The sequence below is a fragment of the Argentina silus genome (genome assembly GCF_951799395.1).
Source record: "Argentina silus genome assembly, chromosome: 8".
Taxonomy (NCBI): Eukaryota; Metazoa; Chordata; class Actinopteri; order Argentiniformes; family Argentinidae; genus Argentina; species Argentina silus.
Window position 1 is genome coordinate 11209709 of NC_139662.1, and position 12463 is coordinate 11222171.

General features: G+C 44.5%; 2 protein-coding genes across 4 annotated transcripts; one reads left to right on the plus strand and one right to left on the minus strand.

The window, feature by feature from the left end:
* rpl10 (ribosomal protein L10) lies at positions 1 to 3688 on the plus strand. Its single transcript, XM_083674951.1, has 6 exons — positions 1 to 144; positions 1107 to 1165; positions 1587 to 1694; positions 2199 to 2337; positions 2856 to 3018; positions 3442 to 3688. Exons 1-6 carry the CDS (start codon positions 122 to 124, stop codon positions 3598 to 3600), a joined length of 651 nt encoding a protein of 216 aa, XP_083531077.1. The 5' UTR covers positions 1 to 121; the 3' UTR covers positions 3601 to 3688.
* Positions 3689 to 3808: 120 nt separating this feature from the next.
* Positions 3809 to 11732, minus strand: dnase1l1 (deoxyribonuclease I-like 1). 3 transcript variants are annotated; one of them, XM_083674950.1, is made up of 10 exons: positions 11644 to 11661; positions 11438 to 11495; positions 7528 to 7677; positions 6830 to 6918; positions 6461 to 6550; positions 6125 to 6237; positions 5812 to 5924; positions 5232 to 5389; positions 4924 to 5020; positions 3809 to 4670 (listed from the first exon to the last, which is right to left on the minus strand). In XM_083674950.1, exons 3-10 carry the CDS (start codon positions 7666 to 7668, stop codon positions 4557 to 4559), a joined length of 915 nt encoding a protein of 304 aa, XP_083531076.1. In that variant the 5' UTR covers positions 7669 to 7677; positions 11438 to 11495; positions 11644 to 11661; the 3' UTR covers positions 3809 to 4556. The 3 variants fall into 3 exon arrangements, with proteins under 3 accessions (XP_083531076.1, XP_083531074.1, XP_083531075.1); XM_083674948.1 differs by lacking the exon at positions 11438 to 11495 and having other exon boundaries at positions 11644 to 11732; XM_083674949.1 differs by lacking the exons at positions 11438 to 11495; positions 11644 to 11661 and adding an exon at positions 9684 to 9867.
* Between the last annotated feature and the right edge of the window lie 731 nt (positions 11733 to 12463).

Sequence of the window (12463 nt, forward strand, 5' to 3'; positions counted from 1 at the left end):
GTAGCAGCCCGTTGTCTGCCTCTCTCGCTGAAATCATTGAAAATAAACTTTATTTCCACCACAGAACCATATTCTCATATAGTAATTAGTTTTCCTTTGTGTTATTTCACAGATCGCCACCATGGGCCGCCGACCAGCCCGATGGTAAGTTCCCAAATTTAGGATTATGGCGCAGGGTTGAAAGTCTGATGCCCGAGGAAAATGGCAGCGGCTCTGCGTCCGCACCATGTGCAATTAGCATCAAGCTGTCATAGCCTTAGCTAGACATAACGCATGTTGATGTCATGCCCGTAGCCATCGGGCCCAAATTGTTTTGCTACTAAAGATATGTTGTTGTTTTTTACTCATGGTCTTTTTTTGAGGCTCAGTTTCACAAAGCGCTTTCCAAACTGTTTCAAGGATGATCATGTATTAGCCACATGGCTAACATGGGCTAGCATGCATGGCCGGCGAATAATGGACATCAGATGTCAGTTTGACTGACTGCCAAATACATTAATGATCACAACGACGTTGATGAAAAGGGAAATGCATATCGTTTTCTCTGTTAAGCCATGCCTTAAGTGTTACTGCCTCTTTATACCTTCCAGATTGTTTAATATCACTGATTGGCTCGTGTCTCCTCTTGCTTGATTTGGAAGGATAAATCGGCAGCACCACTGGCTTGATCCTACTCTTAGCTAATTTGTCTTTCAAATACTTTGTCCGTAAACCTACCACCAAGAATAGGAAAATAAACTGTTTTCAGATAATATGTCCAGAGGCTCAAAGGGTGGCTTACGGAGCAGTAAGGACTGTTCTTGGTGCGAGGTTCACTAACATTCATAGAACTGGGGTTACAATACACCTGCAGCTTATTAAGCCGACCAGTCTTGCTGCCGTGCAGTTCTGGTGTGCAATGGTTGCAGACATTGACTCTTTGGTTGTGTATGAGCTCAGCTGGGAGGTGCTGGGTTCTTTAAGGGACCACTTGAGACAACATTCATACAGAGAACTGTTTACATTTTTAATTGAACTTCATGTCAGAGTGTCTCGACTGGCTGACATAATTTGTTTTGGTAATGGAATGACTTTGACTCAATATTGTGTGTTTCTCTCCTGTGCAGCTACCGGTACTGCAAGAACAAGCCCTACCCCAAGTCCCGCTTCTGTCGCGGTGTCCCTGGTAAGTCCTTTCTCTCTCTCCTCCATTGTCGACCCTATCATGCAGCTTATTAAGCCGACCAGTCTTGCTGCCGTGCAGTTCTGGTGTGCAATGGCTGCAGACATTGACTCTTTGGTTGTGTATGAGCTCAGCTGGGTGGTGCTGGGTTCTTTAAGGGACCACTTGAGACAAACACATGTAAAATTGCTGGTTGATATTTGAATAACTGAGCCTTGTCTTTGACAGGCCACAGATGTGAAGCACCTATGGCGTCTAGTCTATTACTGAAGTCACTATGTAGCACTGCTGTGATTCAATGAAATATGATTGAGTTATTATGATAACTGTATTCTGTCCACCCTGTAGAGAGAGACAAGTGACTCTTATGTACTCATATTTCCATCTGTAATTCTAAACTCCCTCTCCCCTCTCTGTGCTACAGATCCTAAAATCAGGATCTTCGACCTGGGCAGGAAGAAGGCCAAGGTAGATGAGTTCCCTCTCTGCGGTCACATGGTCTCCGACGAGTATGAGCAGCTGTCCTCCGAAGGTGAGGGGTCAGAGGGCACGGGTCCTCTAAACCAGTGGTTTAATTTCAGGGAACCTACCACCAAGAATGGGACAGGGAAAACTATTTTCAGAGAGAATGACCTGTCTTGGCAGGGTGGCTCAGAGTGTGGAGGACCATTCTTGGTGCCAGGTTCACAGTCATTCACAAAACTGGGGTTCCAATAGGTTACCTATGTTTTTAACACTTTTTCCCAGGAAACGGCACACCTGCCGCTTATTAAGCCGACCAGTCTTGCTGCCGTGCAGTTCTGGTGTGCAATGGTTGCAGACATTGACTCTTTGGTTGTGTATGAGCTCAGCTGGGAGGTGCTGGGTTCTTTAAGGGACCACTTGAGACAACATTCATACAGAGGACTGTTTCTTTTGAGTGGAAGCCACCTTACACCTTTATTCCAATTTGATCTCATGGAAGGAACCGAGCTGCTTTTGGGTCTGACTAACCTCACCCTCTGCTTCCATCTTTCCTCCCTCTCTCCCCCCTCAGCTCTGGAGGCTGCCCGTATCTGTGCTAACAAGTACATGGTGAAGACCTGCGGAAAGGATGGTTTCCACATCCGCGTTCGTCTGCATCCCTTCCATGTCATCCGCATCAACAAGATGTTGTCCTGTGCTGGGGCCGATAGGTGAGCTCTAAATATATACACACACACCTGCAGCTTATTAAGCCGACCAGTCTTGCTGCCGTGCAGTTCTGGTGTGCAATGGCTGCAGACATTGACATCTTTGGTTGTGTATGAGCTCAGCTGGGTGGTGCTGGGTTCTTTAAGGGACCACTCGAGACACTGCACTACTAGAACCACCCAGAGGTGTTTTGGTTCATTGAGCCCTGTATTATAAGGGACTTGGGCACATGCACATTTCTTGGAATATTTGTATATTGTATCCTGTGTGATATTGGCTATAAACATATTTATTTGTTTAGTGTTACTGTTCATATTGAGGGTTAAGCCCACCATAAAATGTGCCGACCTCAGTTGGGCCACCTCAAGTCCATAGTTAATGACTCACGCTGGCGATGCCCGCCCTGATCCAGTGATCCACGGTCACCTTCTCATCAGTCCAGATTTCAGCTCTCCTGGCTCTGAAGGCGCTCTGGTCATCTCGTTCCCAAGTATAACCGTGTCTGTCCGTGTGTCTCCAGGCTCCAAACTGGGATGCGTGGTGCCTTCGGCAAGCCCCTGGGTACCGTGGCTCGGGTGAATATCGGTCAGGTGATCATGTCCGTGCGTACCAAGCCCGCTAACAAGGAGCACATTATCGAGGCTCTCCGTAGAGCCAAGTTCAAGTTCCCCGGTCGCCAGAAGGTAACGCAACACACACACACACGCATGTAAACATCTGCATACACATGCGCTTATTTGTGATGTGCGGTACTAGGATACACATGGCATCATGCTTGTAACAGCTTTGGTGTATTTCATATAGTGACTTCTGAACACACACCTGCAGCTTATTAAGCCGACCAGTCTTGCTGCCGTGCAGTTCTGGTGTGCAATGGCTGCAGACATTGACTCTTTGGTTGTGTATGAGCTCAGCTGGGGAGGTGCTGGGTTCTTTAAGGGACCACTTGAGACAACATTCATACAGAGGACTCTTTCTTTTGAGTGGAAGCCACCCTACACACATTTTATTCCAATTTGATCTCATGGAAGGAACCAAGCCCCTTTTGGGTCTGACTGACCTCACCCTCTGCTTCCATCTTCTGTCCCCTCTACCTCTCTTTGCAGATCCACATCTCTAAGAAGTACGGCTTCACCAAGTTCAACGCAGATGTGTTTGACGAGATGATGGCTGAGAAGCGTCTGATCTCTGACGGCTGTGGGGTGAAGTACATCCCCAGCAGAGGCCCCCTGAGCCGCTGGAAGTTCCTTCACAAGGCCGAGTAAAGGATCTCGAAAAAATGTCTGGATTGTCCGGAAATGGTCGGATTGTCAGTGGATCGAAAATTAAAGCGGATATTTGAATACAAAACTTGCCCCGTCTAGTGTTTTTATTGTTCTGTGTTTCTGATGCTCCAATGTTTCATTGTGTTAAGAAAGCCCTAACCCCTCTGGTGGGTCTGTTATTTAGTTAGTAGATGGTGACAGCAGGACATGGTTTTTAAATGTTTATTCGAACAAATATACAAATGTGAAATTGAACAGTGCGTGATTGTCACTTTTAAAAGTCGTGACTGTATGAAGACTCTTCACCCAACCTCCAGAAGTGGTTTCTCAGTCTGTCCATTTCTTCACCCTTCTCCTGAAGTATGCACATGTCTTCCCACAACTTCCCTCGCATGGATTTAAAAGCATATGATTGGTCTAAATGCCCATGCTAAAACCCATCCATTCCCATATACATCTGTATGGGAGAGTGCACATGTGCATACTTGAGGGGAAGAGTGGAAAAATGGGACCCGTCCGGACTGATGCACGGATATGTACAACTGTCAGTAATTCCTTTCCATACTCATTGAGCAAAATATACTGTATACATCTTCATGGATTATGTGCCATGACTGATTATTGTCCCTGCACCAGTTCATGTTAAGGATGTATTTGATACCTTCTTTCTGAAATCCATATTGAGCTCAACAGGAACGCATCGATTATTTAAATGAATTGCTTCTATGACGGCATAGGGACGCGATGGTGGGCTGTCTCCATTTAAAGTAGGTCGGTCATCTGGAAAGGACTTGCTTTGTCTTCCAATGTATTTGTAGACTATAAAAGGTGCATTTGGCGACTGGTGAATGGCTTTGTCCTGAGCAAACAACATTCCAGCAAGGCAGGTGACAGTAAATCACAAGCTTTGGCTTGAACGCAATTTCTATCTCTCACACACACACACACACACAGGCTCAGGTGACGATGATGGCTAGAAGAATGAGGAGTATGATGGAGACTCCCGGCAGCCTGGCTGATCCTGCCTTCAGCTTCACCTCTACAGGATAGTGATCACTGACGTCAAGAGCCTGAGGAGACGGAGACACACACACACACACACACACACACATACACAGTCCTGTCAGTACACATAATAATAATACATTGGATTTATTTAAAGCATTTTTATCCAAAAAACAATGACACTATACAGCATAAAATAGAAAAAAAAAGCTAGAATAATTAACAATCACAAAACATACAATGTTTAAAATAAACGCTACCACATACACTCAAGCTTAGCTAACCAACACACACCTGGAGAGAAGAGTGGAATATTACCTGGTCCTCTGAGAGATGGTATTCTTTAGCGAAGTTGAAGGGTTTGGCGGAGAGAGGCACAATGGCTCTGGCGAACGGCTCCCCGTGTACAACGATCCTACCAGACCACACAGGGTTAACAAACACATTCTAAGACCACGTTCCTAACACACGAGACAAAGTCGTGTTTTATAACCTTCGATTGACACACCTCTCTTCCAAGTCATACTGTCCTTGTGGTAGGTGTTATTAACTGTATGGGTAGAGATGCTATTGTGTAATAACGACATGTAATAGATGTGTGACCCTGAGTTTAGAAGTGTTATTACCTGTCGTAGGCGCAAGTGGTGGTCTTGCGGACGGTGGTGTCCACTTTGTCTCCGATGAGCCAGACGAAGGCTTTGTTAGTCAACAGACGCACGTTCTTCCTGTTCTTCTTCGCCAAGTAGCCACAGTCGGCGTTGAAATCCCCCAGCAACATTACATTCTACACACACATACAGACACGCGTGCACGCACACACACATATACACACACACACGTGCACACACACACACACACACACACACACACACACACACACACACACACACACACACACACACACACACACACACACACACACACGCGCGCGCGCGCATGCACACACACACACACACACACACATGTGCGCACACACATACAGACACACGTGCACATACACATACACACACACACACACACACACACACACACACACAGACACACACACACACAGACACAGACACAGACACACAGACACATGAGGAGGTGGATCAGACAATGTCCAAATTCAGGTAATATGTTCATTTACAGCTCAACTAAAGTAATGGGCATGCATACATACAGCTGCTGTCAACAGGAAGGTCTAGAATGGATCTTTTCTGTTACCTCGGTATTCCACTTCTTCTTGACAGCAATGTAGACGTCGTAGAGAGCGTCAATCTCTTTTGTGGCGTTTTTTGGCGTGGTGTGCTGAGGAACCAGGACAAACTCTCTAATCACTAGAGAGAGAGAGAGAGAGAGACGGAGAGGGAGAGAATGAGGGGAAAGGACAGTGAAGGGGGCGGAACATGATTGGAAGGTTAGCTAGAGCCATCATTGTTGTGTCAACAGTCAAACACACAGCCCTCTGGTTGGTTCACATCTATCTGATTGAATTGGACGGTTGTTTCTGGAGTGTCAGTTCTGAGTCAAGCCTCACTTGTTTTCGGGGCTTTGAAGCGGACCACGAACGGTTCTCTGGAAAAGGCATCCAGGTCCCCTGGATGTGTGTCTGGATACTGGTACTGGCCTGTCACTGACACAGAGTCACTCCTGCACAGACAGACACACACACACACACACACACACACACACACACACACACACACACACACACACACACACACACAGAGTTTTGAGTTTTAACACACCTTTGTACACAATAGAAGAGGAAGAGGGAGATGGGTGGGGGTTCTGGGTGGGGGTTCTGGGTTTAGAGTAGAGAGAGAGAAGTCCGAGATCATTCACCAGCAGACATACAGGGCCGCAGTCTCACCTGTACACAAACACATACTGCTCCTGGTAGCTGGAGGTTCTGCCCAGTCGCTCGCTGGCCACAGCTTTATACTCATGATCACTGTCATACCTGAGAGAGGGAGAGAGAAAGGGAGAGAGAGAGGGGGGAGGGAGGGAGAGAGAGAGAGGGGAAGGGAGAGAGAGAGAGAAAGGGAGAGAGAGAGAGGGGGGAGGGAGGGAGAGAGAGAGAGAGATAGAGGCAGGACAGGGAGAGAGGGAGGGAGGGAGAGAGAGAAAGGGAAAGAGCATTGGGAGTCAGACTATAGGCCTATATATTTATTCTGCAGCAGACGCTTATAGTGGAGGACATGGTTACACCTGCACTGATCAGAAAACAGCATTGAGACACCTGTTGAGGGCTTTCAGCAGCAGTGGCACAGCTTTCTGATCGTGGTCTCTCACTTCCTGGAGCAGGCACACGTCACAGCGAGAGATGATCTGGGACACACACACACACACACACACACACACACACACACACACACACACACACACACACACACACACACACACAGAAACACAATGTGAGAAGGGGCAGAATAAACAAAAGCACTTGGAATGTGCTATCCTTGTTTGCCTACTTCTGGTGGACATTAAACTCTTACCAAACTGACCCAAATACCAAAGCTACTAACTAACCCAAATACAGTATCAACTCTACTAATGAACCCACATAGCAAAGCTACTAACTAACCCAAATACAGTATCAACTCTACTAACTAACCCAAATACCAAAGCTACTAACTCATGCAAATACCAAAGCTACTAACTGACCAAATACCAAAGCTACTAACTAACCCAAATATCAAAACTACTAACTGACCAAATACCAAAGCTACTAACTAACCCAAATACCAAAGCTACTAACTAACCCAAATATCAAAACTACTAACTGACCAAATACCAAAGCTACTAACTGACCAAATACCAAAGCTACTAACTGACCAAATACCAAAGCTACTAACTAACCCAAATACCAAAGCTACTAACTAACCCAAATACCAAAGCTTGAGGCAGGACATTATGAAATCAGTTTCAACGTCTTACCCTCACGAGTGTGTACATGACTTTGGTGTTGGAGGACTTGGAGTCTCCGAAGCTCTGGACGTTGAAGGCACAGATCTTGAATCCTGATGTCCTCCACACACCACAGAGGAAGAGGAGGAGCAGGGAGGAAGAGGGGTTCATGGTGCCGAGCTGGGAGGACACACAGATACTGGTAATCAGTCCACATGACCAGCACGCACACACATTCACACTTGCACACACACACACACACACACACACACACACACACACACACACACACACACACACACACACACACAAAGAATTGTATGAAAAACACTGAAGGAAAGAGAAAGGACTAGACGGGTTAAGAATAAAGACATACATTTATTCCACAGTTCAACTTCAGACGGTTATGGACATGATACAGCGGACTCTACACACTAGTGGTCACATGACCAACTAACACAAGTTATCATTACGTTATATCTGACTCCAAAAGATGTTTTATGATTAATAATGATTGATAATGATTTGCTCATCCCTGTGTGATAGACACTCGATCGTATCGGATGCTAGATTCAACTCTATGTGATAACCTGGTCACGATTATGTCGTGCTGTTTTAACAGAACCTTTATCTAGTTCACAACATCACATTAATGCACCTTCGAAGAATATCAACAAGTGAACCAATTCAATGGTTTAAAAGAAACATCTAAAATAAATGAACTGTCCTAAACTAATGGATGTTTAACCATATGTCTAATGCTATGTGTGTCAAGGACAACACAGAAGAACGGCTTAACCCATCACAGGCATCACAGGCCTAACCCAAAACTCAAAGAAAATCTTGCTATCTTGTCCTTAAATACCATCCCAACAATAAGACATCAGAGACGTTGATGGGAGAGGCCTGCTGGCCTATACTATATACATTACAATAGCAAAGGTTGAGAGAGGGGGGCATTGATCACCATTCACAACGAAAGATTACATTTACATTTACATTTATGGCATTTAGCAGACGCCTTTATCCAAAGCGACTTACAACAAATACATTTGTTTAAGTAAGTGAATCATCTATCCATCAGTCATCACAAGATAAAGTAATCAATGCTCACACCAGGGGCCATAGGCAGTCACAATGCTAGAAGAAGGATTTTTTTTTCTTTTCTAGGAAATAAAGTTAAACAATTACTAATTGTTAACAATTATTAATGATTAAACAAAGAGGAAATGCTGAGGTAAACATTGCTGGCAAAAAAATGACTTCAAAATGAGTCATATAATCTCTCAACCATGCTTCCTCATATCTCACAAACCTGTTTTTAAAAAAAAAATGTATCTCTGCACATTGTTTCACATCTTATGGCTGCTTGTTTTGAAACATTTGTTGACATAAAGATCCTTGTCCATCACATGACAGGGTAGCTGTGGCCTTGCTGTACACTTGAATAATGACGACGGCTTTCAAACGTGTCAACGTTTAGAGTGTTTATCACAAGACATTACACGGTATCACGATGAGGTTGCGTTCTACTGACACACACTGGTGCGGTCAATAATCACTGTTTTACTCATATCCACATTATCATTATCTTTTTTTTTTTTTTTTTAATATGTTTTTTAGGGCATTTCTGCTTTTTGGGGATAGAGATAGTAGAGATTACCAGGAAGGATGGGTGAGAGAGAGGAGGGATGACACGCAGGACCAGGACAATCGAACCGGGGACCCTGCGATGATATGGTACTGAACGCCCCACATTATCATTATCTAACATGAATTTAAACGTGTACAAAAAGAGTTCTCAAATGTCTAAAGATATTACCCCAAAAATGATAATATGGGTCCCATACTGTGAACAGTGCCTCCAGAGGCCTGCCTGCCCACCAACACCCCCACCGACCTAGATCCTGTAACACCTCCAGAGCCAGAAACAAAGGGTTCTTCCAATAAGGGTTCTTTTAAGGGCGAGTGTACACTGGCGAACAGAAGGTATTCAGTCTGATATCTGTACACATGAAGATGTCCATCCTGTAAGACATCGTGTCTATCCTGAGTCAATCAATCAATCCTTAGTCCTCGGTTACAGAGTAACGCTGTTTCTCTCAAGTTGGCCACATTGAATAACTCAAACAAAATACCAACCTGTGTGTTCATTGGTTTGACAATTATTTTTTTGTCACACTTACATTGGTCACTCAGAATCACTGGGTGTGGTGAAAACCTGTTCTCAATGATGCCCTGGGGGTAAATTGTGGAATTTAGTAGTTTGCTCCTCCCTGCTCACCCCAAGTTTTCAGAATCATCCTGGGTGATAGACACACAACTTCCTAAAAAGAACACCAGTGTTCACACCCAAAAAACCCCAGTGATAGACTAGTCAAGACAAGAGCAGAGTCAAGTAAGATCAGCCCGATAACAGTGACATTTAACAGAGAACACACACACACACACACACACACACACACACACACACACACACCAAAGCAGGCAGTGAGGCCATAAGAGGTTAAAGATTTACTTGATGACAAGGCAGCTCAGTGTTTTCTCTCCTCTACTTGAACCTCTGACCCACCCCCAAAACTGCCACATACCTGACATGCTGCCCTGTGTCCCTCCCCTAGTCTCACCTGACTGACTCATACATTAAGGTTTCACTTGCTATAGGGAAGTAATTCCCTATGTAGAAAGAGACTAGACCAGCCCTGCTTCTACAGAGGACATTTCTACTGGGGAAGGACTTTGTCTCTTTCCTGTGGGAGGGGTCAGGTGTCACTGTAACTCAACAGTTTATCTCACACACACACACACACACACACACACACACACACACACACACACACACACACACACACACACACACACACACACAGTACACACATACACAAACAGCTAGGCTGAGCAGGTTGGACTGGTTCTGTATGCTCCCCAGCAGTAGCAGGCGTTCAACAGTCTGTGTTTGCAGTTACTGCTACTTTTGTAATACATACTTCTACATTACTATCAAATAAAATCAAAGTTTATTTATCATATACACAGAATACAGCCATAGACAATGCAATGAAATGCTTAGGGCAAGCTAGCTCCTCAACAGTGCAACGAAGTAATAATCATAATAATAACAATTACATAGCAATGGTAGTAATCAGCAGAAACACAATAACAATAGTGGAGTGGGAAGATAGATATAGTACTTAATAGCAATAGTAGTATGTAACAATATGCATGTATATGCGTGAGTGCATGTGTCTGTGTGAGAAAGTGCAAATGTACAAAGTTATTGCTCCTGTACCACTCAGCTTCTATACCCTTCATACAGGAGCTGCTGTAGCCACACGCTTTTGGGTTAGTCTGAGGGAAGCATGTGGCTGTGTTTGGGCTGTTTCTTTGGCCACTTTTATTTTGAACCGTTTCAAGTTAGTGCTAGTATTTAAAACATTGGGACTTTTTCCCTGAGCTTCTGTACCTGTTATCCAGCCCAGCTTCTAGCACCTCAGCCAGTGACATTTAACAGAGAACACACACACACACACACACACACACACACACACACACACACACACACACACACACACACACACACACACACACACCAAAGCAGGCAGTGAGGCAATAAGAGGTTAAAGATTTACTTGATGACAAGGTAGCTCAGTGTTTTCTCTCCTCTACCTGAACCTCTGACCCACCCCCAAAACTGCGACATACCTGACATGCTGCCCTGTGTCCCTCCCCTAGTCTCACCTGACTGACTCATACACTAAGGTTTCACTTGCTATAGGGAAGTCATTCCCTATGTAGAAAGAGACTAGACCGGCCTGCTTCTACAGAGGACATTTCTACTGGGGAAGTTGGATGTGGAAACAATGAACTGCCTGGCAATCACACGCTAACACCACACACGCTTTTCCACTCGCAACACAGTACACAGAGTAGACACACTCACATTGGATAGATACTCTCTCTCGCTCTCGCTCTCGCTCTCTCTCTCCCTTCCTCTCTCTCTATGTTCACACACACAAACACACACACTTCTCAAGTTACATGTCACACGTAGTAGTAATAGAGGAAATGATTTACAATTGTAAAGTCACACAGTGGTAGCAGTTAGGGAAAAAAAGAGAGATAATCAAATATTTTTCCACAACTTACTTGGTGGCCTGGAAGACTCCCGATAGTTTGTTTGGGTTGTTCATTTCCTGTGTAATGTTACCCCGCCCCTCCACTTTGTCTCTTTCCTGTGGGAGGGGTCAGGTGTCACTGTAACTCAACAGTTTATCTCACACACACACACACACACACACACACACACACACACACACACACACACACAGTACACAGTACACAGTACACACATACACAAACAGCTGGGCTGAGCAGGTTGGACTGGTTCTGTATTCTCCCCAGCAGTAGCAGGCGTTCAACAGTCTGTGTTTGCAGTTACTGCTACTTTTGTAATACATACTTCTACATTACTATCAAATAAAATCAAAGTTTATTTATCATATACACAGAATACAGCCATAGACGATGCAATGAAATGCTTAGGGCAAGCTAGCTCCTCAACAGTGCAACGAAGTAATAATCATAATAATAACAATTACATAGCAATGGTAGTAATCAGCAGAAACACAATAACAATAGTGGAGTGGGAAGATAGATATAGTACTTAATAGCAATAGTAGTATGTAACAGTATGCATGTATATGTGTGAGTGCATGTGTCTGTGTGAGAAAGTGCAAATGTACAAAGTTATTGCTCCTGTACCACTCAGCTTCTATACCCTTCATACAGGAGCTGCTGCAGCCACACGCTTTTGGGTTAGTCTGAGGGAAGCATGTGGCTGTGTTTGGGCTGTTTCTTTGGCCACTTTTATTTTGAACCGTTTCAAGTTAGTGCTAGTATTTATCTTTAAAACATTGGGACTTTTTCCCTGAGCTTCTGTACCTGTTATCCAGCCCAGCTTCTAGCA